This window comes from Triplophysa dalaica, chromosome 17 (genome assembly GCF_015846415.1).
Source record: "Triplophysa dalaica isolate WHDGS20190420 chromosome 17, ASM1584641v1, whole genome shotgun sequence".
Lineage (NCBI taxonomy): Eukaryota > Metazoa > Chordata > Actinopteri > Cypriniformes > Nemacheilidae > Triplophysa > Triplophysa dalaica.
The window spans coordinates 2,702,976-2,730,818 of NC_079558.1; the positions used below are offsets into that span (position 1 = coordinate 2,702,976).

At 37.6% G+C, this 27,843-nt stretch overlaps 1 protein-coding gene across 5 annotated transcripts in view; it reads right to left on the reverse strand.

The window, feature by feature from the left end:
* Positions 1-767: 767 nt before the first annotated feature.
* The window catches only part of baiap2b (BAR/IMD domain containing adaptor protein 2b), a 47,245-nt gene continuing 20,169 nt past the window's right edge, over positions 768-27,843 (reverse strand). For 2 of the 5 annotated variants that reach the window (XM_056771314.1, XM_056771312.1), the window contains 11 exons: positions 22,894-22,955; positions 22,260-22,331; positions 21,331-21,468; positions 15,703-15,855; positions 10,989-11,219; positions 10,401-10,599; positions 9,202-9,403; positions 8,833-8,901; positions 8,567-8,729; positions 7,837-7,874; positions 4,030-6,584 (listed from right to left, as the gene is read on the reverse strand). In XM_056771314.1, the coding sequence (XP_056627292.1) occupies positions 6,554-6,584; positions 7,837-7,874; positions 8,567-8,729; positions 8,833-8,901; positions 9,202-9,403; positions 10,401-10,599; positions 10,989-11,219; positions 15,703-15,855; positions 21,331-21,468; positions 22,260-22,331; positions 22,894-22,955 (1,358 nt within the window). In that variant the 3' untranslated portion in view covers positions 4,030-6,553. Of the gene's footprint in view, positions 1,131-2,839; positions 2,868-4,029; positions 6,585-7,836; positions 7,875-8,566; positions 8,730-8,832; positions 8,902-9,201; positions 9,404-10,400; positions 10,600-10,988; positions 11,220-15,702; positions 15,856-21,330; positions 21,469-22,259; positions 22,332-22,893; positions 22,956-23,539; positions 23,564-27,843 lie in introns of those variants that run through there. The other 3 variants (XM_056771313.1, XM_056771316.1, XM_056771315.1) reach the window with 3 other exon arrangements.

Here is a 27,843-nt window from a genome sequence, read left to right on the forward strand (position 1 = left end):
TGCCTTCTCTCACTTCATATTTAAATTTTTTACATACAGGCGCACACACATATACAGCGGATTTACTTTGCGACTACATAACTAATCCTTTACCCCAAAAGGTGTTTAGTCTGCGGTACATATTATTATTTTTAAAGAGATCATAACAGGTTGAAAAGTGTTCTTTACTCAATTTGAATACAGGACTTCATCTCAGTTTCATCATCTTAAGCATCGTCTCCTTTGAAAGTCACAAACTCTTTAAGGGTAGCTGATTTTTAGGATTTTTACTTTTTACAACACAGACACAAACTTATAGACCCAAAGTTGATCATCCACAAAAGGTTCTATTCAAATTCATGCAACTTAAGAAACGCTTTATATCAATAAACACCAGAATGACAATTATGTGATCTTTGTCGGACTGACTATGTGGAAAAAGTAGGTTTTCGTACATTTAAATAAATAGTATTTCTTAATTGCTTGTAGTCAAATGTATTACATACATTTCAGTTATAATATCAAATCCAAACAAAGAGGCCTCACTTTCTGACCAAAACAGGCATTAAAACATTGTTTTAAAGTGAAGCCTACAACAAAATTATGACACATCATAGAAAAACTATATTTAAACTGTACCAGATAGGCTATTTGTTTTGTTATAGCTATTTCATGAAGATTATTTTTATTGCCATAGACTGGGAGAAACCTTCAGAACTTAAACCCTCTTAATTTGATAGATATCTTTTATGTATTTATACAAGATATTTACTTCTTGGTCTTCTAAATAAACACATACTAAATGTATTTACATAATGTTTTTGTACACACAAAAAATATATATTATATTAAGAGGGTTTAAGTTCTGATGGTTTCTCCCAGTCCACGGCAATAATGATAATCTTCATGAAATAGCTATAACAAAACAAATTATATGAGAATAAGAAATGTCACTCTGAATCTTGAATATTGGGGCATTTGCTTGCAAGACACAAGTCCATGTGTTCACGGCAGAACTTTAGGGGGTCCTAATGAAGGAGTGGAGAGCTGAGGTCTTCGGTAATGATGAGTTTGTTTCTGCTCACAGGTGGAACTGCTGCGTCTTTGGTGAGATGCGAGTGCAAACTTGGTGAAAAGAGGAGGGTCCTTTCCTTTAAAACACAAACCATAACACTGATTCTTCATCGTATAAGAAAGACCATCACATGAGGTTTTCTAAAGGCTGGCTCACACTACAAGAGTTTTAATATACTGACCAGTTATACAATTTGGTTGCAGCACAAACATAAATCTTAACATTAAATAAAACATTAAAATCTTAACCATACTCAAACCAAAATATTTGACATTTCTGACGCATCACACACTACAAGATAATTTCAAGATTATCGTACCAGATGACGCCCATCACTTGATTTCACCAGAAAATAATGTAAATGATTGAATGACATGGATGTTAAAGGACACATAGTGGTAGTATGACGTTATGTCTACTGGTGGTCATGCAGAGATGTTTTGTTTCTGGTAGAAGTTAAATAAAGTTGTGTTTGGAAGCAACAGCTCGCGTTCACTTTGTAAAATACAGAACACAATGGGCATTGTGAAGTGCAACTTTAAGGATGCATTATAGAGGTATATGTTATGCTGCCACATTCCAACTAGATGTTAAAATCTGTACATCTCCGCATTCCAACGCACTGCGTTAAAATGTTTACTGCTCTGTCAGTCACTCTGACATCTTGCAGTCGTGTCTCTCATTGGATGTTGTAAAAGTACCAACATCATCATCCCGATTTAAAATCCTAAAAATGCAAAAAAATGCAAAAAAATGTTTGATATCGGGGCAGCTCCGATCAGAGCAGAGCAGGTCGGGAGGTGTAAGATTTGATCTGTGCCATAAATTACATGATAATCTCTACCCAACATCAGACCCGATCAAGGCCATGGATACGGATCTTTATGATTACAGGGAGGGGGAAAACAGGGTAAAATCTGTCCGAGTATCCTGTAATCTGAGCAAGTCTTAAATCTCCTGATAATCAAAACACGTACCATGGTTTAAAAAAAAAAACATGCAAAAAAGTTAATTTTTCAAATTATAAAATTAAAAAACAATTATGCATGTCATAACTAAACTTTGATACTTTGATACAAATTAGATACAGTGATTTAAATATATTCAATAATTTAAATGATTTAAATAATTTCAATTCTGTTACATGCAGAATGCTAAAGTCAAATAGTAACATATCAGTCATCATTGCAATAATCACATGGTCACAATTTTAGCATGCTGTGGACTGAGATGTCAACCCCATAACTTTATATTCTCAGTAACATACAGAGGTCCCAAAAAAATATTTGGACACTTAATGTACAGTTTATAAAAGTGTTGGATTTGATAACAAAATATCACACTGAATGACTGCAACCAAATGATGCTATAGCTTCTCTTTTCTAACCAACTGATCCCAAAGTAATTTCAAGAAAACATACTGTATGATGTCAACACAGGTTCACAGTTGTTTGACATCTAGAAAGCGTCTATATCTGTTCATATCCAAAATTTCTTTGGGGCCTCCATATAATGTACAGATTACTAATGATTAAATATCAAATGGTCTCAATAGCATGCAATGTTGCCTGATGATCGTCCTCAATGCTGAAATTCTGTTTTAAAAAATGTTGTTGTCCAAAAAATAAATTCCTATAATGACCTGTACTGACCACAAACAGTATAAATGCATGTACATACATGTATGTATACATGCTGTATAATCCCTTTCGGATATAAATAAGGAGTAACAAACAAAATAGATGAAAAAAATAATGGGGAGATAAGAGTAAATGGTTTACTCACTCAAAAGCGTTCAAATTCAGGAACCTTACTGAAAGAGTCAAAACAGACTGGAAATTGAATATTTGTCTTAAATTGCTATCACTACTGTCAGATATACTTAACATTTTCTACACAATACAATAAAAAGCACCATATGCTTTTTCTTATGCATGTTCTGTAAAAGATCAAGGATTTGATTTTATATTTATATTGCTTTACCAGTATTTAGAATAAAGTTGTTTAAACAAATAAATGTGTCGAAAAATGTAAAGTTATTTGTTGTTCTATATTATTAACAAAAATACAGACATGCAGGAAATATACAAGACAGATCAAAGCAGCTTACTAGGCAAAACAAAATGACACAAACAACACCCCTAGCTAGCAAACGCACTTTAACATAAAAGTAAAATAAAGTTCTGCAGGGAATGAAATGGGTTTATTATACTCAGAAATGCAGCCTACAAACACATGCATTTCAATTTGAAGGTTGTTAGAAAATGTGCAGGTATATAATGCAGTCAGGCGTTTGTTTAAGATACCTGTAAGTTCAAAATGGAATAGAATTCATATGATCACGTTCATATAGTACATCTTCTTTGAAGGATGTTTAGAGTGAGACCCCATTATTGCTTTTTCTAATAAGTGTACAAATTTATACAAATTTGCAATCTCGAAAAATGATCTATTATATTTTTTAAATGATAAATCAACTGATGTTCTTGGAAATTGCTTTTTTATCTACAAAATATGATGTTTTGAACAATGTTGGTCACCGAACAACATTGACCCCCCCCCATTGTCTCAAAACCACAGAGACATTTCTCAAAATATCTTATTTTGTGTTCCACAGCGGAAAGAGCTACAGATTTTGAACCTATGTGAGGGTGAATAAATGATGTCAGAATTTTATTTTTGGGTGAACTATCCCTTTTAGTTGAAAAGTTGTAAAAGATGAAGTATTAGTGATGTAAGTGAAGTGTTTTACAGTGATAATGACTCAAATAATTCTGACAACCACTAAAACAGTACATTAAAATGGTTAGAAGACAACTATTCAAATCAATTTAGAGACAAATTAATAAAAACTTAAATTTTCTTACAGTATCGATCATATTGCTTTACAATGCACATTATGATAAGGAAATTACAAATAAAAAAATAATGAGACGCTTACGTCTTTTTTTCAAAGAAACAAAATTTTATTCATCTTTTCAAGAGTCGAAAGTCACCATACATGGCCATTACGGAACATTACACCGTTTAGGTGTCCCTCAAAACACATGCATATTGGATTATATAGTTTTCTGTATGTTGTACATTCTCCTCTTTACATTCCAGAAGAAAATGACAATAAAAACAGACAGGTGGAGATTTCTACCCAGGGTTCAGTGAGCGTGGGAGCCGTACCGCGGCTTTACTCTAGTGCAGAAAGAAGAAACACTGGCAATGGCTTCCAGTCCTTGACATCTTACTGCTTTTGTCTCTAAATTCGTCAAAACAGAGATGGAGATTGTTGGCAGAGCTACAGCAAGACGTTGGTTTAGTTACACACAAAGACAAACGGAAGGCAAATGAATAAACCCGGCGGAGAAGATACAGACACGATGCACCCGGCAGGTTCGGTTTTTAAAGAACAATATAGGCTATTGAAGATTGCACTTGAAACCTTTCAAATAAATAACCACATCTGTTTAAACAAAAATGAGGAAAAGTATAAAAACACACTAATGTTGTATTTTAATTGTGCTTCATTTTCATGATGATACATCTTTTCATGTATACAATACAGAGAAAATCAATTATTTTCTGTTAAGTGACTGACTAGAGACAAGCAAAGCAGTATTTATATCACACCAGAGAAACATCTTCCCCTTATAATTATGAGCATTTTGTGTTTATTAAGAGGCAAATTCAAAGTCTTTAATTTGTTCCGTTTCATTACAAGATTTCATCTCTCCCTCCTGGCAGAAAAGTGCCCACACAAGTGCTGTGTGTGTGCAGAAGATGTGTGTTGTTTAAAAAATGTGTTATCCGACGTGATACCTGCAAGTATTTACATAACATACATACATTTAGTAACTGTTTTTACAGAGATTGTGTCGAAAGCAAAAAAGCTAGGCCATCAGTAAGAAACCTGCTTGATTATAATTTAACAGTGATACAGTAAAAATAACATTTGCTATGTACAAGGCACTGGCTCACGAGTTTTTAAAGTTGTATTAATATAGATATAATTGTACTAGCTATGCTTTAGTAACTCACACCTGGACGGAAATATCAGTGTCGGGAAAGTTCATATCAGTAAACCTGTAAACAACGAAAGTTGCGTCTCAATTCGAAGGCTGCGTCCTCCGGAGGTCGCCTGCAAACGTCATCAATTTTGTCTCATTTCAGTATTATGTATGTATTTACAATGCTTACTTATCTTAATACGTTATCATTGTAGATCTTACCTTGAAATGCTTATTTAAAATAAAACCTGAAATCCTTGATGACGACAAAACGCTCGACAAATGCGACCTCCGGAGGACGCAGCCTTCTTCGAATGGGTTAGTTGCACAAGATTGCACCGGTGAGCTTTCGGCAGACTTCTTTCCGAGTTGTTTTGGCTTAACGAATTGCAGCAATGTGAAGATGATCTATAATATTGCTGATATATTAGGCCTACTTTCTTCTTTTTTTATCTAAAAAACACCCATATTTGCATTCCCCAAATCCACCTTTACCCATACAGTGTACGACCGGAAACTAGTCTGCCAACCCTTGTGTCCCAAAAGATCACTGGTGCCATCTTGGGCAACTAGCGAATTGAGACCCACCTTGCGATCTAAATAAATATAGCTAATCAATGGCATTGCTTAGCAACCATAAACTAGCCTAAAGTTGGCAGAATTTATATATTTATTTGTGAGGCGTGTCACCTTTAGTTAAATCACTGCAGGAAATGGCGTGACATGGACATGTAGGAGTTCTCTTTTCTTTCATGCATGAAACATGCCCCTTCATCACTTCGGGAAAATCCTTTTTATATGCAATCCAAAAGGGTTTGCTTTAGTATAACAGTCTTCACTTGAGACACAGTGAAGGTCAAATATTTACGGTACATCTGTATTCCCATGGCTGACAGCATCCCGGCAAGACTTGACACATTCAAAACAAACTCCTTTATTGAAAGCGCTCCAAAATGATACATAATGAGATCATGGCGCGCAATTTACCTCAATAAATTTACATTTAAAAGTGCATATAATGACATCAAATTCAGTAAAAAGTATAATAATTCGACAACATTTTAATCACCCAAAATATAGAACAAATCTTTCTCAAGTGGGTTTGAGCTATTAACACATTTAAACCCCCGGATAATGTTACAACAACAGATGTCAATATCATCTGGATAGGCAGAAGTGATGCATTCGGATTGTACACAGCTGACATGTTCTGTACATGCATGAAAGACAAGCAGGACAATTCCTCCGAGAGCTCATGATAGGAGCGAGGATACCGAGGAAGGTCAACATGGAATATTGAAGTTAGTCTCTTTCATGATCACCCGGCCGCTTCCAGCTGGGATAAAATAAGGTTATGGAGAAGGAGGGAGGGGTGGATAGACTGTATCCTCTTCCTGTGTGGGTGGAGTGAACGGTAGGTGAATTGTTGAGATACAAAGCAAGACAGGGTGGTGTGAGTGTTCGGAAGGGGAAGATGCTGTCTGTGTGTCTGTCTGTCCTCTCACACTGTAGATATCAATTTGCCCTCCGTACTGTGGAACAAAGAGAGGGAGAAGCTGCCAGGTTGGGTTTGGACACAGACACATTGAAGCACAGGGAGCACAAAGCCCTAATGTGAAAGAAACAGTTCGGCCAAAAATGAAAGTCATGTCACTGCAAACCCAGATGACTTTTGTGGAACACAATTTTTGATGCCGGGTGCTTGGTTTCTTACCATTTGAAGTATAATTTTAAATGAAAGATCACAGTTTTTGTTTTAAATCGCATCTTTTTGATTTCCAGTCAACAAAAACAGACATATGGGTTCGGAACGTCATGAGGTTTATGAGCAAATTTGTATTTTTGGGTGAACTGTTTCTTTTCTGTTACGGCTAATATTAAATTCTCTCTCTGCACTTAAAAATCCATGACGGGCTTCAGTCTCTGCAAGACAAGTGTGAGGTTAAGCAATGTAATGTTATGGTAATTTTATGAAGAATGTCGATAATATCGCATATAAAAAAAAGAGGTATAATACACTTGTATTGTGAAAATGAAGCCCACTACTTGAAATACCTCATGGAAGTCAAATCTAAATGGTGTGGATATACAGTATAGATTTTAATTGGGATGCTAAGGGACACATTTAGCATTGGGCTGTGACTAAAATAGGACACGGTAGAGACTTAAAGACTTACACAAACAAATGGACAGCCAAAGCAAGAACGAAATGGAAACTCATGGTTTCTCTGTTACTTTCAATTTTTGTGATGCTAGGAAATTTGGAGTAAGATGTGATGCTAGGAAATTTTCCCATAGATGACCTAAAGAGATTTGTTCACTTTTTGTTTTAATTATAGTGATCTTGCACGTTCTACAATCTGATCGGAGACAGAAAACTGATTATATCAATAAAGTTCACAAAATGTCTCTCTATGGGAAATGACCAGGATAGTCGATTCAATTATTTGCGAGGTTTATGAAACCCATTTAAACAATCTGAGAGGTTTTGTTCAACATGGGTTTAGGTGCCCTGTGTGGTCACCCGCCCACCTTACGTTCGGGCTAGACCTTCAGAAACATCTGCTATGTTCGTCTGATCCATCTGCGGGTCAAGCAAAGGAGACTTTTGCTTGCCAAAATCGCCATGATTCAGATATTGATGTGGCATTTTAAATGTAAACAAAACCAGAGAGGAATAATTCAAACAAAACAACATAAGAGAAATTATAAACACGTGTTTTTTTCCTCCACATTGTGTCACTGTTCAGGGGGAATAAAATTCATACATAAATCAAGTCTTACCTTGTTTGGAATCGGGATTCGTAGTTTTCTAACCCTTGCTGTCAAGAAAGAGAGAAAATCTTTTAGCGATCGACTTTTCTTCCTATGGCCAGCAGATGACAGTAAGAGAACACTAACAAATGTGTAAAAGGGGGTCATTGAGTGCACACCAAACAAGAGCTATGATAAGCCAATGAAATCTTAACCTGAGACAAACACAACAGTCTACATTTTCAATGATTCATTTTTAAAGCACTTGGAAGGGGGTCAAGAAGTTTTGATGAGAGTTGCGTGTATTATTGACTCCCTACCTTTTAAATCTATGCCAGTGTGTTTCCACCTGCATGATATTTTGATATCTATACAGTGACACTTCTATTTAAACGTATATATTTAAATGTCACTGCGTTAAATCACAAAATAAACCTAACATCATTTTAGTTTCGTCTCTCGATTCCTCCTCTAATTGGTGTCTCAGAATGGCCTCTTATAAGGAAGTTTAATCAAACAGGAAAGATCTTTTTTAATCTCGGCAGTGCCAGCTAAAATAGCACACACACACTGAAGGACCGATCCTAATTCAGAATGTCCTGAAATGCTTTCTGTAGCTTGAGCTCAGGCTTCTCTAATCGAACTGTCGTCGGGCTATATTTCAGCCTGCGCCCAGATACGAAAGCGGAGTAAAACACTTTGGTAAATCTCGACTTATCTGCATACATTTGTCCGGGTATTTGTTCTGCGCATAGTTTACCTGTGAGAATCCGGGCATTGTCACGCTGTAGGGTCTCTGTCGGCTTTGTTGTGTGTTCTGTGGCTGTGTGAGGAAGCGGGTGGGCATGCCGTAGTCAGGTGTGGGTAAAGCCATCTCTCTCTCCAGGAGATTTCCTGTGCTGCTGCTCCGACTTTGCTGCAAACTACAAACACACATGTTCTTCTTAAACTACACTTCATATGATAAACTAAATGTCATTAAGGCTCTAAAATGGCTTTTGTAAACTCGTTGATTTTCAGACTCACCTGACGTGGAGTTTATTAGTGTCTGGTTCGGGTATCACGCGGGTGTAGGAGAACGGGAACCAGCCTCGCCTGACAGAACAGATGTTACACAATGAAAACTGTGCCATGAATTCTCTTTCGAAACCATCATCCATCCATCCATCAAAAATTGTGCATTTCTGTGCAAACGCCACTTAAACGCTAAGACGGAGACTTTACATGTTCAAAATAAAATGGCTTTGAGAAGCAAAAGTGTCCACCACAATGGCAGGTTGTTGCTAGTATGTTGGTTTCTAAACTGTTCTGGTGATGTTTTCGGTGAATGCTTACTGACAAAAGAGCAAAATCATTTAAAAGTGCGTTGATTATATTGAAACCTTGAGTACTTACATTCTGTTTTTCTCATTCTCGCCGTAGTGCCAGCCGTCTCGGGCTTCAGGTACCAGCAACGTGATGATGTCTCCTTCTGTGAAACTGAGGAGGGTGCTGTTGTCTCCCGCGGCGTGGGAGAAGAGGGCCTGAACACGCGTCCGGCCGTTTCTCTCTAGACCAGCAGCCATTGAGCTGGACCTGGGCAGGGTCTGTGTCTCCGCTGGGGTCCAGAGTCAAAGATCTGAGGTTAGTACTGAGCACGAGGCCATTCAAATTGTGTGTTTTGAGCTTATTAGAAAATAACGTTGTTAGTTTAAGGTTCAACTCTGCTGGGACCTATTTTGAGGTAAGTGTGTGTTATTCAGGGTGTGTTATTATTTATATGGCTGGCTGTGTTATAAATCATTCGCGTATTGGGTTTCGGTTTAGTTAGGATGCTGCCTTAGGTCACTAGGTTTTGGAACGGCTTTAAAAGTCCATCAAAACCTGGCGAAGTATGACACTGAAATCAGCTTGAATTCTCGACTTCCCTTAAAGAGAGAACTATACCCTTCACCTATTTTTCATCCATTTTTAAAGCTGTCCTCTCTATTCCCATCCGCCCTGGCCTGTTTTCATTTCAGCAGCGTTTGGCCTGTTATTGTCCAGGCAGTGAAGAATACTCGCTTCTCTTTGAAGGAGATAGAGAGGGAGACAGATGGGCACACGGGTGCACAGACACTGACACATTTATGAATACAGACGACAGCTTCAAATAACCTTTGCATGCGAGGATGAGCCTTTTAAAGTCTTGTATTAGAGTTGTGGAGACTTCCTGAGTTTTGAAACACATAACACCTCTGAATCTGACATTTGATGTCTTAAAGTCTCAATATTAATGTCTTTGATACATCTTTTTTAAATACTTTTCAGAAAATATTGATGTACAGTAAAAACAGTAAATTAAGAAGAAATGACAGTGGTTTTTCTGATGCCTGACCATTTCTTAGAAAGGTTTCAATTTTATGTATTTGTCAACAACTGTTCTTGGTCTTATGGACATTTTATTTTAAAATATACATTATGAAATTGTGGAAAGCACTATAGAAATAAATGTATAGAAATATATAGACTAGAAATAAATGAACTGAATTCGATGGCATTCATCTTAACAGGATCACAGAAATATTTGCCTCTTGCATGAAGGTTTTGAAGCGAGTTGCTATTATATGTCTTACCCAGCGTGTTCTTGGGCTTTACGGGAGCAACCTTGCGGACAGGCAGGGTGTTGGAGAAGGTCTCAGCGCCGTGTCTGTGGGTCGCCGGTGACGGTTTCTCTTGTGAGGCTCTAGTTTCCATCCAACGTTGGTAGTCGTCTCCCCCATGTACCCCTGCTGTGCCGTTTTTTATGGGGACACCTTCTGCTCCCATCATCCTCTGGAAGAATCATTTTTATGTTTTTAAAAACTCCTAGTTGTAATTTTACTTTCGTAGAAATAAATTAAAGGGAGTTGTAAGTGTGAATGCCTACAGGTTTCCGAATATTTCACAATGTGGTCATTAGTAAACTCGATTTAATGACAATACCCATTTATACTGAGCTTGCCCCCCCCACAAACACACACACACACACAAACAGCCTCAAGACTTAATTACACACTTCATTAATGTTACTATTTACAAATCTTCTAGCTGAAACTATTACATTTCAAGCTCACTATTGCTCAACAATTCGTTACATTCTGCAACTTCTTTTCGAGTCAAACTGGACACTTATCGGAAGCTTCGCTAACAGGGAGATTCTTATCAAAAGAGGTGCAACTCACCGTATGTTGGTTCCCCATGAGAGCGGCGAGTTCAGGTGGCACGGGAAGTGGCTTGGCCCCGGGGATGGGGTCTGAGATTGACAGGGTAGATTTGTAGGTGTGGTGAGAGCTGGCTCCCATTGCTCCAGATCCCATCCGCTGGGCCAGCAGCATCGCCCGCTCCGGGAGTTTATTTGGGTCAGCGCACGCTTGTTGCCACAAAGGTATTTTTTGTGTTAGCAGATCTCTGCCCTAAAAACAAACAAACAGACTAGTTTTAGGGCCCAGTATGGATGACCCGAACATTACGCGCCTGGAACAGCAACTCCATGTAGGCTATTGGGGATAATAACAAATACAGACTCTATCTGTTTGAAAAACTTCAGTTCCTGGGATTTCAGGGTTTAAGCTTTTCAATGATGGACTGACAGACAGAGGAAGCGCAATTAAGTGTTATACAGTAAAATGATGGCCTCTCACCATCTGGTCCCCTGAAGCTCTAAAACGTCCCCTTCCATCATGACAACCTCCATTCCCTGTATCCTGAAGCTTGAAATAGCCTCATTACTTTGCCCTGTGCACAGACAGTGAGCTCGGCTTAACTCTACAACCAGCAGCTGTTATAGAGAGATGAGGACGCCTAGAGACCACAGAATGTAGAGCACATGATGTGTGACTATTTTTGGTTTCTGGATTTTTAATCCTCTGTTTAGCAGTTTACGGATGTTTACAGTTCTCTTTATAAGTGTAACTCAAATTCAGTAATAACATGCATTGATAAAATTTATTGCTCAATTGTTTCCAATAGATTCACATTTTTCCTCACTGTAAAAAAATCCAGTCCAAAATTTATTTTACAATTTTCCCCGTTTTTTCTTCTAAATTTGTGGTCTTTTTCTTTTACTTTAACGGGTTTTGACCGTATTTCAAAAATATGTGAAAAGTCTGTGAATAAAAACTTATTGTGAAATTACCATTTTTGGACTTCATACATGAAAAACCTGCAAAAATAGATAACAGTAAAATTCTGTACAATTACAAGACAGCTGTGTCTTTTATCTTTTTGTACTCCACAAAACTGCAAAAGAGCTTGAAATGACTAAATTACGACATTTTATTGTGTACTATTCTAGATTTTTCCAGATGTCATATACTTGGAATCCAGCTTTTGTGGACACTGAACAGTCTGACCATCTTAGCTTTAATATCTGCTTTCCATCTTCTCCCCTTCTTTAGTCATAATACCGCCACAGTCTCTGTTTGTACCAGCCAGCACGGCTCAGTACAGACCCCCATAGTCTTCTTCTAAGTCACGACCACACACCACCAAGCGAAAGCAATTATCACCCGGTTGCCAGTCCGAACACCTGCAGACTCCATCACGACCTCATTGGGTTCACAGAGGCAAAAACACTACCGGTGTTTTGATTGCGTTCTAAAAATGTATAGATATACAGAATGCTATAACAGTCTGTATGTGTACAAAACATCACAATATCAGATTTCTCTATATCATAGCCGACAGAAATCACAATAACAGTGCGATATATGCATATCTATTGGCATATTTTTAAAGGTCCAGAGTGTGAAATTTAGTGGGCTCTAGAGGTGAGTTTACGAATTGCAAACAACAGCTCACTCCACAGCTCTCCCCTCATTTTCGAAGCACTACGGTGGCTCACACAGGACTAAGATGTCGTCACAGTTTTAATTTTTGTTGTGCTGTATGGGTACTTATACCCCGTCCACTCCAATCGCACGTAGAAAACTTGCATCACATAGATTAAAATACATCTGCCGCCAATTTAGTTTAATCATGGAGGAGGACTAACGTGAGCAGCAGGCAGGACGCGTATCAAACGGTGGGTTTGGACACCTGAAAGTCAATGCGAGAAAGGTACACAATAGAAGGGTCGTCTGAGATATGGAGAAATATTGAGTTCCTGTATCACTCCGTTTGCCAAGTTTCATCCGGCTATATCATTACATAAAATTGTCCATCTCTTTCCAAAGTCTCTACATCAAGTGCTCTGCCCTTTTTTAAAGAGAAGGGGACATATGCGATTGGACGCATGTGAAGCAGTTTCGCAAACTGTGCATTACCAGTTATAATGTTGAAATTAATGTTCAGTTTATTGCACAGTTCGATCGATTCGCTTAAATAACACATCATAACATCGAAATAAGCCGCAGGGCTGTATTTTGAACTTTTATATGAAAAACCATGGACGACAACTCCAGGTAAAAATCTTTATTGTTCTACCTAAGAAATAATGTCACATACATCTTGGATGGCATGAGGTTGATTAATTGATCAGCCAGCTCCTCAAATCCTACATATCCTACAGATATGACTGTTAATGCTAATCCAATGCAATTTAGGTTACAAATGTTTTTTATGGGCTCTTATTCATTAATATCTGCATTGTGGGGCCCACTACACATGATTGAACAATGTTGGAAGTGCATAAATGGTTTTAACTGGAAAACTGAGCTCATGATAGACAGACAGAACAGCACATTGAATGGTTATTTTGTCTTAGTTGTATCCAGTTATAAGCTTTATCAGTATGGTTAAGATGTGTTTTGTTATAAGTAGCTATTTTCTATATTAATCTCCAAATTTGATTATTAATAATTATTCTTTATTCATTAAATAACACTGCCAAAAAAGTGACGAGTAACTAGTACTCGGAGTAGTTTTTGAGAAGAGTTATTTTTGCTTTTACTCAATTACTTTTTTAACACCAGTACTTTTACTTGTGATTGAGTAAAATTTCAGTAACCAAAGGAAATAGCTCATTCTAAGATAATAAAAACATAACGCTTCAATATGTAAGGTATTTATACACCTCTGAAGACATAGTTATGGATATTGCATTCTTGTAAATAGCTCCTCCAAAATATCACGCATTGTACCTTTAAATGAAATAATGGCAGTATCCAGTAAAATGTATTTGTTATTCCCGTAAAACATTCTGTCAACTTTTTTGCGTTCTACGAACTCTAACACCGTGTCTACCCCGCACACGACCTGCCCAACACGACAAAAGACATTAGAAATGATTAGAACCCATTATACTTTTTGTCCACACTGGATTGTGTTGCGTCTGTCACGTCCGGTGTAGATACAGTGTAATGGTTTTGAGTGACATTGGAGTAAGGATTAACATTTTTCATTCTTATGTTTTAAGAAATGTTACTTCAATGATTGATCACCATGTTCTGGAGGACTATTACCCAGAACATCAGACCTACTGGTTTAATCTCCATATAGAGCGAGACATGAGCCATCACCATTGTGCCCTAGAGCATGATGCTTAACACCTGGCTTTCGCAGGGGAATAGCTCCTGTAATAAGGGTACTTTCATTTAGGATAAAAGCATCTAAATGACTACTTGCTGTCTTTTCACATAATTGCAATCTAGACGCTGTACTAAAGAATTCCCATTATATCAGCAAACCCATAAAACGCCCCTTATACATTTACAGTATAAGGTTAACATTGAGGTCTTTTTTCCCGATCCTACATTCTCACATCTCTATTTGAATGTGTTAGAGAATGTCTTTATGTTCTCTTTGTTCCTTCCAACCTCACTTGTAAGTTAGATGAACTGTTGATTTGCGTGACTTGCATGGGAGGTTGTGTGAACATCCCGCCATGACAAACTCTGGCAGATGGTCTGTTTATTTCACATTATTTTGTTCTCATAAGGCAAGCGGCGTGATCACATGATAAGAGCCTAACGTAGGTGAAAATGTTGTTATCTAATGCAATTTACACGGTGAAGAAATTCCTCTTTCGACATCCAAAAGTGTTTCCACTCGTGCGCTGAGAAATTTCTTCAAGGTCTTCCTACACGCATCCACGCAAACAGCGATTATGGTCTGAACAGTCTGTTCCTGTAAAAGTGGGCCACTCTCTGCCTGCCCGGCCCTCCCTTCTCTTGCCAACGCTCCGTCTATCACCAGCTCTTAAGCGTGGGCGTCACAGAACACAAACTCGCCTACTTGGGAATGACTGGTGTTCTTTGACGTGCTGGTGAATCCACCGAACATCACTGGTGAATCTCTGCTTTATTTCCTCATTGCAGATTAATAAATATTCTCTGCTGTATAATATCTGTGCAGCACAAACCTCAAAATTGATGTGAATGTTTCATTATAAATCATGTTACAGAACAAAACAAAATTTGGAGTTTGAACAATAACTGTTTTCACCCATAAAACAGCATTTCCAGATGCAGCACATTCAATAGCAAGCGTGATGAAAGATCAACGTGATGGCGGTAAAATGACATGAACGTATGAAAAAATGGAATTTGGGGCAGAAACAACTGAGCACAAAATCTGGATTTGTCCAGGTGTGTCATTTGATTGGCAAAATATGAGTCAAATGAATATTATGTATTATTGGAATATCGTATATATGATCTGTTTCATGTTTAGACTACATGACTATAAAGACAACATGAAAGCCAAATTCTTTGATAAAAGGTCAATAACATTAGCAAATTCTGACATAACCAATGATGGGCTGAATGATTTGATCTATTCCACTGACCAAATGATCCAATCAAAATTCACAGATATAAACATTTCAGCAAGAATTGTCACATTTTAGACATTAGATTTCATGTTGTCCACATTTAAATGTATACCTTCAATGTTTAACTTTACATTTCAGTGTTTCTGGAACCCAGATGTTTTTCGACACATGACTTGGACTCTTACCTTGGTGTGGTAAGAGCTGCTACTTTTGGCCACGGCGCACTGACGGGCAACGAGGAAGCAATACCTCCTTCTTTCCTCAGACATGACAGTCTTGTAGTTCTCTGCGATGTAGTTTTCCAGCTCATTTTGTTTGCTGCTGATGGTCTCGACGTACTGGGGACAGGAAGGTGGCGTGAAGCAGACACAGAAAACAACAAACCATGCACCAGTCAGGAGGCCATGCTTAAAGAAACCGCACTTTTGGATGGCAAACACATAAGCTTGCTGTCGAATTGTATGATGGCAAATGAAGCTAAATGATTCATGCAGTGGTCCACGCAAAGCTCAGAAACTCAACACGCCTGTTTGGTTTGATTTGAAAACCCAAGTCTCAAACCAGAGATTCATTAAAATAAAAGCACAAAAGTCGGATAGAAGTAGCATTGAACGATGCTTTTCTACTTTTTCAGGTAAACAATTTGATGTTTTTGACATTGCCCAGGATACTGCCTCAATAGAGACCAAACTCCTGCCAAAACATCTTTAAACATGAACATATACCTTGCCAGGACGAGGTGTGATCCAACAAAACACAAACACAATGTTTACACAACCTGTGCTCATATCACAGTGCGTTCTTTTGGTACCTTCCAACCAAGTGCAAATGAACAAAACCGTGATCACTGTTAGCGAGTATATTTTTAGCCTAAGGTTAGAAAAGGTCATCTTATTATGTAAAAGGTGTCATGGGCTCATAGTGATCAGAGCCTTTGAGAGAGAGAGTTCTGCCAATGGAAGTCCAAAACGCTGGAGCGTCACGTGATTCATGGAGCCTTCAAATAGTTCCTGGAAGTTATTTTTTCTCTTTAAATGCTTTATTTCATTCATTTTTTTATTCATTAAATGGTTCTTGTCTTAAACTGGGATAGAAATTTACCTCAGTTGGTCTGTTTAGTCACAGCTCCATGTGCTACTACTTCCGGGAACTATTGAAACTGTGAGAAAACTGTTCCATTGGAGTCAACGGAGAAGACGCCACTCTCTCTCTCTCTCCATGGCTCCGATAGTGATGTATGAATATACAAATCTGAAAAAATGCAGGGTTGTTTCAACCCAAGTTTGGGTAAAATATGGTCAAACCCAGACGGTTAAAATGGAAGCAAACCTAGGATTGTGGGTTGAAAACAACAGCATTTTTCGGCGACATTTAAGTTTAAATTTGTAGTTATGTATCTGAGTGTACACTGCAGTTTTTATGGGCTAATGGATGAAAGAATCCCCTTTCTCTGGTTAATGACAGCCGTATGCGCTTTGTAATTAATGACCTGGGGTCAAGACCACTTTTCTGCTCACATTAAATATTCCTTCAGCGTGTGAGTCATTGAGGACAGTTACATGTACAGTCATGCATTAAGATAAAAACGTCCAATGAGTGTTCTTATACAACTGCAAACCTAGAAAAAGTGCTGAATATAAAAGCAAAAATGGTCTAAGACGGTTTAATATGGTCTTCGATTGGTTTAGCTGGTTGGTCTAAGCTTAAACAAGGTGACAGATGCCGCTGAATGAATGTTAACTATTTGTTTTCCAACTATTTATTTCAAACATCATATACGAAAGTCAATATCACTTCTGTCAGATAATGGTGTACTGGGCTTTATTTAACACCCAGGTGGATGCTGCACATTGGTGGTGGTTGAGGAGATTCACCCCTTCCATGTAAAAGCGCTTTGAGTGTCCAAAAATATATAAAAATACATATATTTGTAACGATATAAATGTAACTAATTATTATTATTATTATTAACATCACAGAGGCAATTTTGCACCACACACGCAAAATCAACTAGCAAAAATGTGTATTAATGATCGGTGTATCAGGTAATGATAGGCTGTTTATATGATGTTAAGTACCACATTTGGTCAAAGTGGTTGAAATGATCCTACACAAGCAAACAACACATAAACACCATCTTTCAAAAACTGTAAACTACTGATTTACACAGCTGGTAAACATCTATTGGTGCCACTAGATTGGATGTCTTTGTATGCTGGGTACAGTATGTATGTAGCTTTATGACTCCCAGATCACGTATAGGCTGAATGGGATTAGATATCAAATTCAGATCAAATCTTTTGCACAATGTCCCTTCGTTGAAAGTACACGAGGGAAATACCTACACACACACATGCACGCACACAAAGATGATGTAACATGAGTCCCGACGCTACTACACACAAAAAATTATAAATGACGGTCCGGTCCAAATCAATCTGCCTACCCCGTGCGTGCCCTCATTTGAGCATGAGTTGAATTATGAATGCAGGATAGGATTGCAGTTCAGCATCATTTCTATGCATTACAACTCCTCTAGGAAAGAAGGGAAATCGACTGCATTACATTTGTCACGGTATTAATACTGGCATACATCCTGCAGGGAGCTGGAACAGACGTGTATTTCTTAGTAATCATAGAGATGTATTGGAACAGTGTATTATGTTTAATCCTTTTTTTCTGTATCTGTTTTGTACTAAATGTCTTCTTAACAGCTGTTTTGCAACATTGTGAAAAGCGCTGCAGAAATAAAATCTAATTGATTTGATATATTTCTTGCTTATATATATATATATATATATATATATAAGGACACAAACAGCATTCTGCTCATGTATTCTCTGAAAAAAAGCCCGCCTCAGCATGACGCAGGGGTGGGACCATGGGACCCACATGTAAAATTCATCCACGGCTCGTACTGAGCTGCTAAATGGCATTAACATACATGTAAACACACAGAGACACACACACCTATGAATAATTGACAAAACCTAGAATTGAAAAATAGCTTTCGTTGAAGAGGGGCAGGTGACAAAGGACAGGGTATAAAACAGTCTATGAGAGGCTGAGAAGGGTTTTAGATGCACACACAGACACGCACACACACACACAAAATGTCACCATGTGATTTCTCTAAGGTAAACCATAGCTTTCACACCTAGTAAACTGCAAAGAATCCTTGGGGAGCGTGAGATGAAACTGCTTGCAGCTCAGAATATCGAGTTTTGGAAACCTTTCCAAATCCCTGCGCCACATAGAGCTGTGTGTCACAAGCAAGACTTATAATGAACCTGCGATTTCCTTTTGATTTAAAAATGTACTTCGGTTTTAAACAATTGCCCTAGTTCATAAATCAACCAGCTCAACAATAAGGATTTCTTTCGGTGACCCAATAAGGAGAGTAAATTGAATTTTCAATAGACAATCAACATTTCCACGGGCTCCACCACTAACAAAAACAATACTGCACATTCTTATATTAGCAACATAAAAACTACAAACTATAATGTGAAAATGTGCACGAGATAGACAAAAGTTCAATAAAAAAACGAAATGCTTAAGCATGTCTCGGTTCTGAAATGCTGCCCCAAGTGGAAGAGAAACATTCAAAAGGAGCCTTTAAAGGCGGGGTGTATGAAATTTAGCGGCATCTAGCAGTCGGGTTTGTGAATTGCAACCAACGGCTCACTCCCCTTCCCTTTTGAAGCACTACCGTAACTGACACAGGACTAAGATCTCAACACATTTTAACTTCTTTGCCGAAGTAGAAAACGTATTTACGAAACGCGTTCTTGTAGAGAAGTTTGTCCATTTAGGGCTACTGTAGAAACAACATGGTGAATTCCATGTTAGGGAACACACGGTGTATGTAGATAGAAATAGCTCATTCTAACACCATGTCTACACCAGACGCATCGCGCCGGGTCTGGTGTTGACAAATTGTTTTCTTACAATCGGTTCTAAATCGTTATATTGTCTCGTCGCGTCGTGCCGCATCCGGTGTAGACACGGTATATGGTAAAAAAACATAACACTTCATCATATAAGGTCTTTATTCACCTCTGAATACATAGTTTTGTATAACCTATGGACGTATGAGATAGTATTTCTGCGCTCGATATACTCCCCCAGCGTTCGTATAGGTTCTGGCACGTTTTTTTCGAACATGGAAAGAGATTGGCAGAAACTGTGTGTGTTACGTCCGGTTAAAAGTCTGAACTAAAAGCAGAAAGAATAAAAGAGAATGAACAGAATAGCATTCGCATCATTCTGTTATTATGTTCCATGTACTTTAACAAGCCACTCAACTTCTCTTCTTCTGAAGTACACCTGTGGAGTGCGTCCACGAAGCAAACAGAGCCCACAACAGTTCCCACGCCATTACGAGGAGCGCACCTACTGCTCATATTGTGAACTGACCTTATGTCAGCCTGAAGCAAAATACTCCCACTTCCCTCCGACCTCACACCTGGTGACGATGGTAGTGAGAGGCGTACGTTCAAAACAAACGGCCTCCGACAATTCAACCCCCGTGAAACAAGGTCTCGGTGAACGAAAGCGCAAGGACAGTGAGAATAATGAAGCCCATACAAAACAAGCACAATATTGTGGAAAAGGGCTTCAGCCAGACTTAACCCGGAAGACTTTGTTGTCTGAGTGCTATGCAAAAACACATATATACCTTTATTTGAAATACAGGTCCGTAATGTGAGAAATGTGTTGCTTGCCCATGTGAAACTCGCCATTATCTTTGCTATGCTGCTGTTAAGATATTCTGGCTGCACTATTATTATATATATCAATATGTAGCCATGGGAAAAATTTCCAATATTTTTTTATTAATCTTGAGACCAATCTCTTTTTTTTAATTTTATTATTTATTAGTATGTGTTTAGATGATTTTCCTTTTGGTTTCATTCAATGAACTACATGTACTATATTTGTACATGTATTTAGGAAAAGTAAAAAAAAAGTTTTTAATTTTTATCATAGTTATGTCATAGTTGTCATGTGTCTTGTCATGCTGTCAGTCTTTCACTTTGCTGTTGGATGACTTTATGTCACTCCTGAGGTTTGATTTTGTTGAAAATCAACAGACACTTGACTGGAACGGCCACAATACTACTGTACATCTAAAATTTGAATTCTTAATTTTTTCCGCAGCTGTATAACTTTCTACAGCACATTTTTATGAACTGAATTTTAATTATTCACTGCTTATTCGTATGGAGTCCATATAAATAATTAAAATAAATAATTCATAAAAAAATTGCAATCTAGTAGTTGCTAGGGCACTGTGGGCACTAGGGTACGGTTGGCCTGTAACCATAATTATAAGCTACACTAATCGTGATGCTTGACTTTGCATGCGCCACTAATAAAACTATGACAATCTGATGAATGACATCATCAATGTAGCCTGCAAGTGTGAGATCACACATTTTGGTACATTTTAACATGTTCCATCTTGTTTCATTTTGTCATATTCTCTCAAGTGTCTTTGAAGGTGTATATTTAAATTGTGAAGAGAACGAGTGGGATTTATACAACTTTACAATCCCATGATATTACAACCCAGCGGGAAGTCTCATTTAGAGTCACGCTTTTATATACTGCAACACATATCAAATGCCTGCAACTACTGCCATTTCGAGAACAGTTCGCCCAAACAGAAAATTCTGGAACGATATGTGGGTGAGTAAATGATGACAGGATTTTCCTATTTGGGTGAACTAACCCAAGTGTTCTTTATATTTCAAGTAGTAGAAATAAACCTCTTTTCCATTGAAATCTAAAGAGCAGCGCTAACTCACCTGCATCTCCTTGTCTCCGTACTTGGATGGGTTCTTGCTGCCCTGACTCTTCCTTCGCAGCTTCTTCAGCTCGGCCTGGCACTTCTCCAGACTCTCTCCTTTACTCTTGTGTTCCATCTGATATTTCTTCAGAGCGGCCTGTCGACACAATAACACAGCTCTTATTGCAAACAAGAACTAACTAGAACATCCAAAATGAGGGATTTTAATGGTTGTATCTTGGATATTTTTGGCATGCATCTGTTCCACAAAGACCTGGGGTAGATAAAGGCCAACCAATATGAGCTGAGGCTCTCTTAAAGTATCCTTGACAACTCATTCTCCTCACACCCTGAGCTATGAAAACTCCCAGAAGGAATGTTTAGCGCAGCTATTGAGAGTCAATTGTTTCTTAAAGCTTAACTGCCCAGAACACAGACTCCAAAGAACCGAGAGTTCGTCTTGTTTTCTATGCTAATGGGAATTTGGCTGAGTCAGCCCAATCAGTAACTTCATTGTCCTCAAACTTAGTGTCTTCTCAGAATTCTTTGCTTCACAGATTCTTTGTGTTTCAGATCCTCACCGCTGCCAAAACCTTCTGCTACGTTTGACTGATCCTAACACCGTTTATTTTTCCATTTTTTCTCCCTGAGAACCACGGGCGCGTGGTTAATTGTTTCTGTCAACGCTGGTAATGAGTCACAGGATAAATTCGGCTTTGATTCCTCGCCAAGTTGCAGAGCCGTACGTGAACCTACAAAGCTTGAGAGTCAATCTTATGCATTTGCAAACAACCCTGTTAGAATCCCTACTAAGATGCCATCTCAGATTGAGCGTTGATCTTGTAAACTGTAATTCGGATGTCATATCATTTAGCTTCTGAATGTTTTTTTTCTCATGCAAGCTATGTTGGTGAACCTTTGTGTATTTGTATTTGCGTTTACACTTACATTCAGGTAGCGCACATCCAATTCGACTTTTTTCTCCAGTTCAGTGAGTAATTCATTGTGGAATGATTTCAGCTGTACAAAAATAATTTATTTTAATATAAAAACACACCAATTATCATCATTTACCCAATTACAGATATTCATGGTGAGAGACTCAAATGTCCTTGTTGTCCTTCTGAAACCTTGGAATGTCCGAATTTGCTTTTTCCGGAAGTAGAAATAACACTGTACTTTGTAAATGAATAAATACAGTGTTTTCAAAAAGTTGACAAGAACTTTTGAACACTTTGTTGGTTAGATATTTGCAAAACCAAATGACAAACATAAAGGGTGATTATAATAATAATGATTTATGGCAAAATTACAATCACAAAATATGGAGATACAAGGTTTCAGAAAGACTGCAGCGATATAACTTGTTTTAGCATCTATAGCCATGAGTACAGGAAGGTCTATGCTATGACTGTTTACACATGTGACCGTAAACTATTGTTCTCATTGTATACATGGAAGCAATTGACATTTTTTATGTCACACCCTTCCATTTCCTCTGACGCAACATGAGTAGGAAAATGAGTTTGTAAGAAAACGTAATGAGAAAACAAAAGTTTGGTACAATCAGCGTATTACCCACCATATCCTCAAGCTGCATTTGGATCTGTCTGTGAACCTCGGCCATCTGAAAAAGCACATCCCCTTGAGGAAGAGAGACATACAAAGATACAGGTAGAGAGAGAGGGAGAGAGAGAAAGGTAGAGATTATATTCTCATTACAATGTTTGCACCTGTGATAAAAAAAACACCATGCAGCGACACAAAGGCGCAAGTGAGAGAAACAGAGGAAGTAGAGAGAGAAAATAAAACAATAGATGAACAAGACGGTCCAACAGTGCGGTGAAAGAAAATGTCAGACAAATATGGAGAAATGAAAAATATCAAATTGTACAGTATGGCTTAATGTAAGAGACTAACAGAAGAATAATCAGTAGAAATATCAGCAAAATGGTTGGTTATTCCATTAAAGGAAAAAATATATATTAATGATAACACTGACAAGAAAAGCATACTGCAAGTGCACGTTCAATACACAAATAAATAAACATGAGCAGAATTGTGAAAAAGATTACACAAAAATGTTAGCACATAATTTCTCATGTCAGATGAATACTCTGTGAAAGAAAAATCAAATCGAGAGAAAAAGAGAAGAGAAGAAAGAAAGAAAGAGAACAAGTGAATCATGCAGCCATGTTAAGGCATGTGTGCTGTGTTTTGGTACCTACATGCTGCCTCTTCTGAGTAGGCAATGCATTGTAAAGAAAAGGAACAAAAGACCTAGTTTGAGCAGGAATAAAGTACAGAAGACCTTAAGACAGTGTCAAGAGAGAAAGAGTTAAAGCCAACGAGAGGGAAAGTATTAGACATTTTTGCATACTATACAACAGAGAACAGAGGGGTTTTCTCATAATGTTGTTTTCAACAACAAAACAAATATTTTGTTTGGTATTTTGTTTATTGTGTTTAGGGTATAAGTGCAAATTTTTTTTTTTTTCGGAAATATATTGCTTTTTTCTGGTGCATGGGTCGGCAAAGCACACATTTCCTTTTGTAATGCGTTTAAAGGTTAAAAGCTCAGCCTTGTAATAATGTAGTGTTTTTCTTGTAGAGTGATCAAAGCAGCCCTAAAACAAACATTTCATTACATTACAAGTCAAGACACACTCTTCTGAAGTCCCACAGGGACGGATGTAGCATGCCGAGATATCTTCCGTCCATCCATCAAATTCTTGTCTGACTTTGCATAAACCAGATTTTAACTGGCTTAATAAAATAATGAAATAACAAAAAACGCACACAGCATGTGACGCAGAGGGCAGCATTAGCCACAAACACACTGGGAATTTTTAGACAAGGTTCTTACAGACAGAATTCTTCTGTAGTCAAGAAACTACAGTTTGACAGTCACACACATGAACTCGCATGACATCCAATGGGCATGAGGTCTCTCTACCTCCTGAGCGTGTAAAAATTTAAATATATGTGCTAGTTTCTATACACTAGCTATTTTATAATACTTCTATTAATCTAAAAATATATTAACGGTGTTGGTAAATCAAGCATCAACCTTATTAGTTTCTCATACAGAATTTTAAACTTAAAGTAAAACTCGTCAGCTTTATCTCATACCTTTAACACAAAGCTTTTCATATTGTGTAAAATATGTACTTCCCTCATAAATTTGAACTGCTGAGCTACACAACATGTTTCGCAAGCGTGACCCTGCCAGTCTCTGAATCCGTCATGCCTGACCCGGGAAAACTGCACCAGCCTGCAGTACATATCCAATCAAGCCGCCCTCTTAAGCTCTTACAAACAGTGGAACGGTCTGTTTTATGAAACATTTTCAGATCAAGGTCAACAGAAGCCGTCCCATAAGTAATGTACATCAAAAAGGGAAATTAATAAGAGGGTGGATCCACACAGAAGTTACACATATGCCAAACAATGACAAACTCAATGTTAACGGAAAGAGTAACTATTGTACCAGGACGAGGGAAGAGACATGCTAAAACATTTAATCTCTAATTGTCGTTGCCCAATCCCATCGTTTCCCAATGAAAGGTTCAGTGTATGAAATTTAGCGGCATCTAGTGGTGAGGTTGAGAAATGCAACCAACGGCTAACTCCACTTCTCCCCCTTCCTTTCGTAGCACTACGGCAGCTGACACAGCACTACGATGTCGCCACATTTTTGTTTCTTTCCAGAAAGAGATAAAGTAGTATTTACGAAAAGCACTCTGTAGAGCAGTTTGTCCGTAAAGGGTTACTGTAGAAACAACATGGCAAATTCCATGTAAGGGGACACGTGGTGTGTTTAGATAGAAATATCTCATTCTAAGGTAATAAAAACATTATGCTTCATTATGTAAGGCCATTAAACACTTCTCAAGACATAGTTAGGTTTATTAAATTGCATTTCTGTCAATAGATCCTCCAAATGAATCGATGGGATATCCCAAATAATTTACACTTCAGATTAACAGGCACAAGCAGAACAATTCAGAAAAAGTCTTCATTCTGTCTCATTACTGTCTACAAGAAGCAAGTCAGATATTGACATGCATCTATCAAAAGGGCCATCTTACAGATTCACATAAAAGCTAAGCAATACGGAAAAAAGAACTTGTGGAATTTCCTTAATAAAATCCTCGTAACAATTTGCAGGAACATTTTTTAAGTAAAATTTGCTGCTATAATTCAAGTACAATTTACTAACCAGAATAAGGTAAATTCAACTTATTTAATGCGTTTAGTTTTTGTTAAAATATCAAGTAAATGTTACTTACACAACAAAAAAATACGCTGAACAAAAACATGTGTCTAACTCAAACTTCAAGGATCACTTACGTACATATTGAGATATACTATTTTGTTTACAACATAGATGGTCAAGTTAGAAGAGACTAGTGGTCTGTGTTCTGGCATTAGCACAGTTACTGCTCAAAAAAGAGAAATAACACACTTCATGACTCTTATCGTGACTTCCTCAGACTAGGCACAAGCAACACTCTTCTGAACAACGGTAATGACTCAAAAACCCAAACTAAAACTCTCCTAAATCTCAAAGATAAAACAAGTCTTTCTTTTTTACTGAAAAACACTTAAAATGACTGTTGATCTTGAAAATTAATCTCCTATTGCAGTCAGATACAAAGTATGATGGGAACTACAGATCAAATGCCAAGATGTTAAGTTATATCTACAAAAATGATCTGTAGTCTCAACAAAAAAGAAATAAGTAAACTTAATTTGACCAATTACAATGGGTATAACATAATACAATTGAGTTGGATTTACTTAATGATTTGTTCAATTAAAATGAATCAAAAAAAATAATTAAAATCTTAACAACCAAAATTATTCCCAAGATTATTACGTTATTTTATCTCTGTTTTTGTTAAAATCAGGAACATAATTGCATAAAGTATATTTTAATAATTTAATTTAAAAAAATCTTCTAAAGCACAAAAAAAATCAGTATGTTGTAGGTACTCTAGATCCCTCTCTGGGTTGTAGAACTTGGCCTTACCTGAACTTGGAACCCAGATCTTGTCTCTAGGTCAACATACACTCATTTCCTGTCCAAGTCAGCACTATGGTCTAATACCAAGCCCCTCACCCTTCATCTCCGCCTGCTGTAATTCAGCCATGCTCGGCAGGGCTCTAATCTGCTTACCGGTAATCAGCGGGGATCACAACATCTGCAGCTTTGAAAGATTTAAGCGTATTGTTGTGCACTCCTAAAGATCCAAATCAATTAAAGTATAGTCTGCAAAGACTCTTTACCCCGCAGCACTATATAGGAGGAATGTAGATTTAGATCCTGTTTACAATAAAAGATGATCCGTTACCCAAGACTGACTGCATTCAAAGATAAACACTGCAAAGATGCACAATTTAGCCAAGAATGGCTTTATTCAGAGCACCGAAACGTTTTGGCTTGACTTTGAGAGCATCCATCACTACTAAATATAACGTTAAAGATTTTTTAAGGATAAAGAAAGCATAAATCAGAGTTCCTATGTTAGTTTATGATGGTTAATGTTGGTCTAGCTGGCTGGTTCACGAACAATAATGTTCTACAAAATATATTTAACTCTTCTGTGACCTTGGTAGAGGTAGTACACATCAATATTGTTGGGAATTAAACTGCGCACAGATGGCTGTGATAAATTTCAGCACTTCATGACTGAACTCTTCTCCACTGAACGCTTCTAAACAAAAGCACATTCTGACAGATGCTTGCTGTGACACTTCATCCATATACTTGACATAAACCAATTTCTTTGCACTTCGACAGATAAGACATATGTGCACTAACTAAATCTATAGAGAAAAAACTAAATCAGCTGTAAGAAATCATACATCCTTCAGAATGCTCAAAGTCTGAAACTGTTTACTCACTGACCCAAAACCAAATGTAGTGATGCCTCGTTGAACTCAAACCCCAGAGGCTTGAATACTTCCTTGTAGTCATTATGTGACAAAAGTCAGTATTAATGGCTATTATAGAGCAGCTGATGGTCATAATGGAGACACATAACTGCAGTAGAAATAATATCTGGCTGAAGGTTTCGATCTGTTGGGTAGCCAGATCCATAAGACTGTCAGAAAAAAGAAATATGATTGTTATTATTCATCTCTATCCATAATATTGGATCCTAAAGGTGGTAAAATTGTGTCATACTACAGTGACTATCCCTTTTAATTATTGGATGTGGAATTGACTTCTCTTCCAAATTTTTTTTTACAAATGCTAGTCAAGGCTCATGAATACCAAAAGTTTTAACACAAATCAGTGCATTAATATTCATGAGCTATGCATTTACTTCAACACAGCTCATTAATTCCACAACAATAATCCAAATCTGCTTCTTTGTGTTGTGATATAAGGCACCGTGGTGGATCTATTTCCCGGCATCTCTTCACTTCATTGAGCTTATGTCGATAACGCCACCAATAGCAGCAATTATCAGTTCTGTGACTCATTCCTCAGAGGTGTTTGAGATAATTGTCTTTTGTTTTG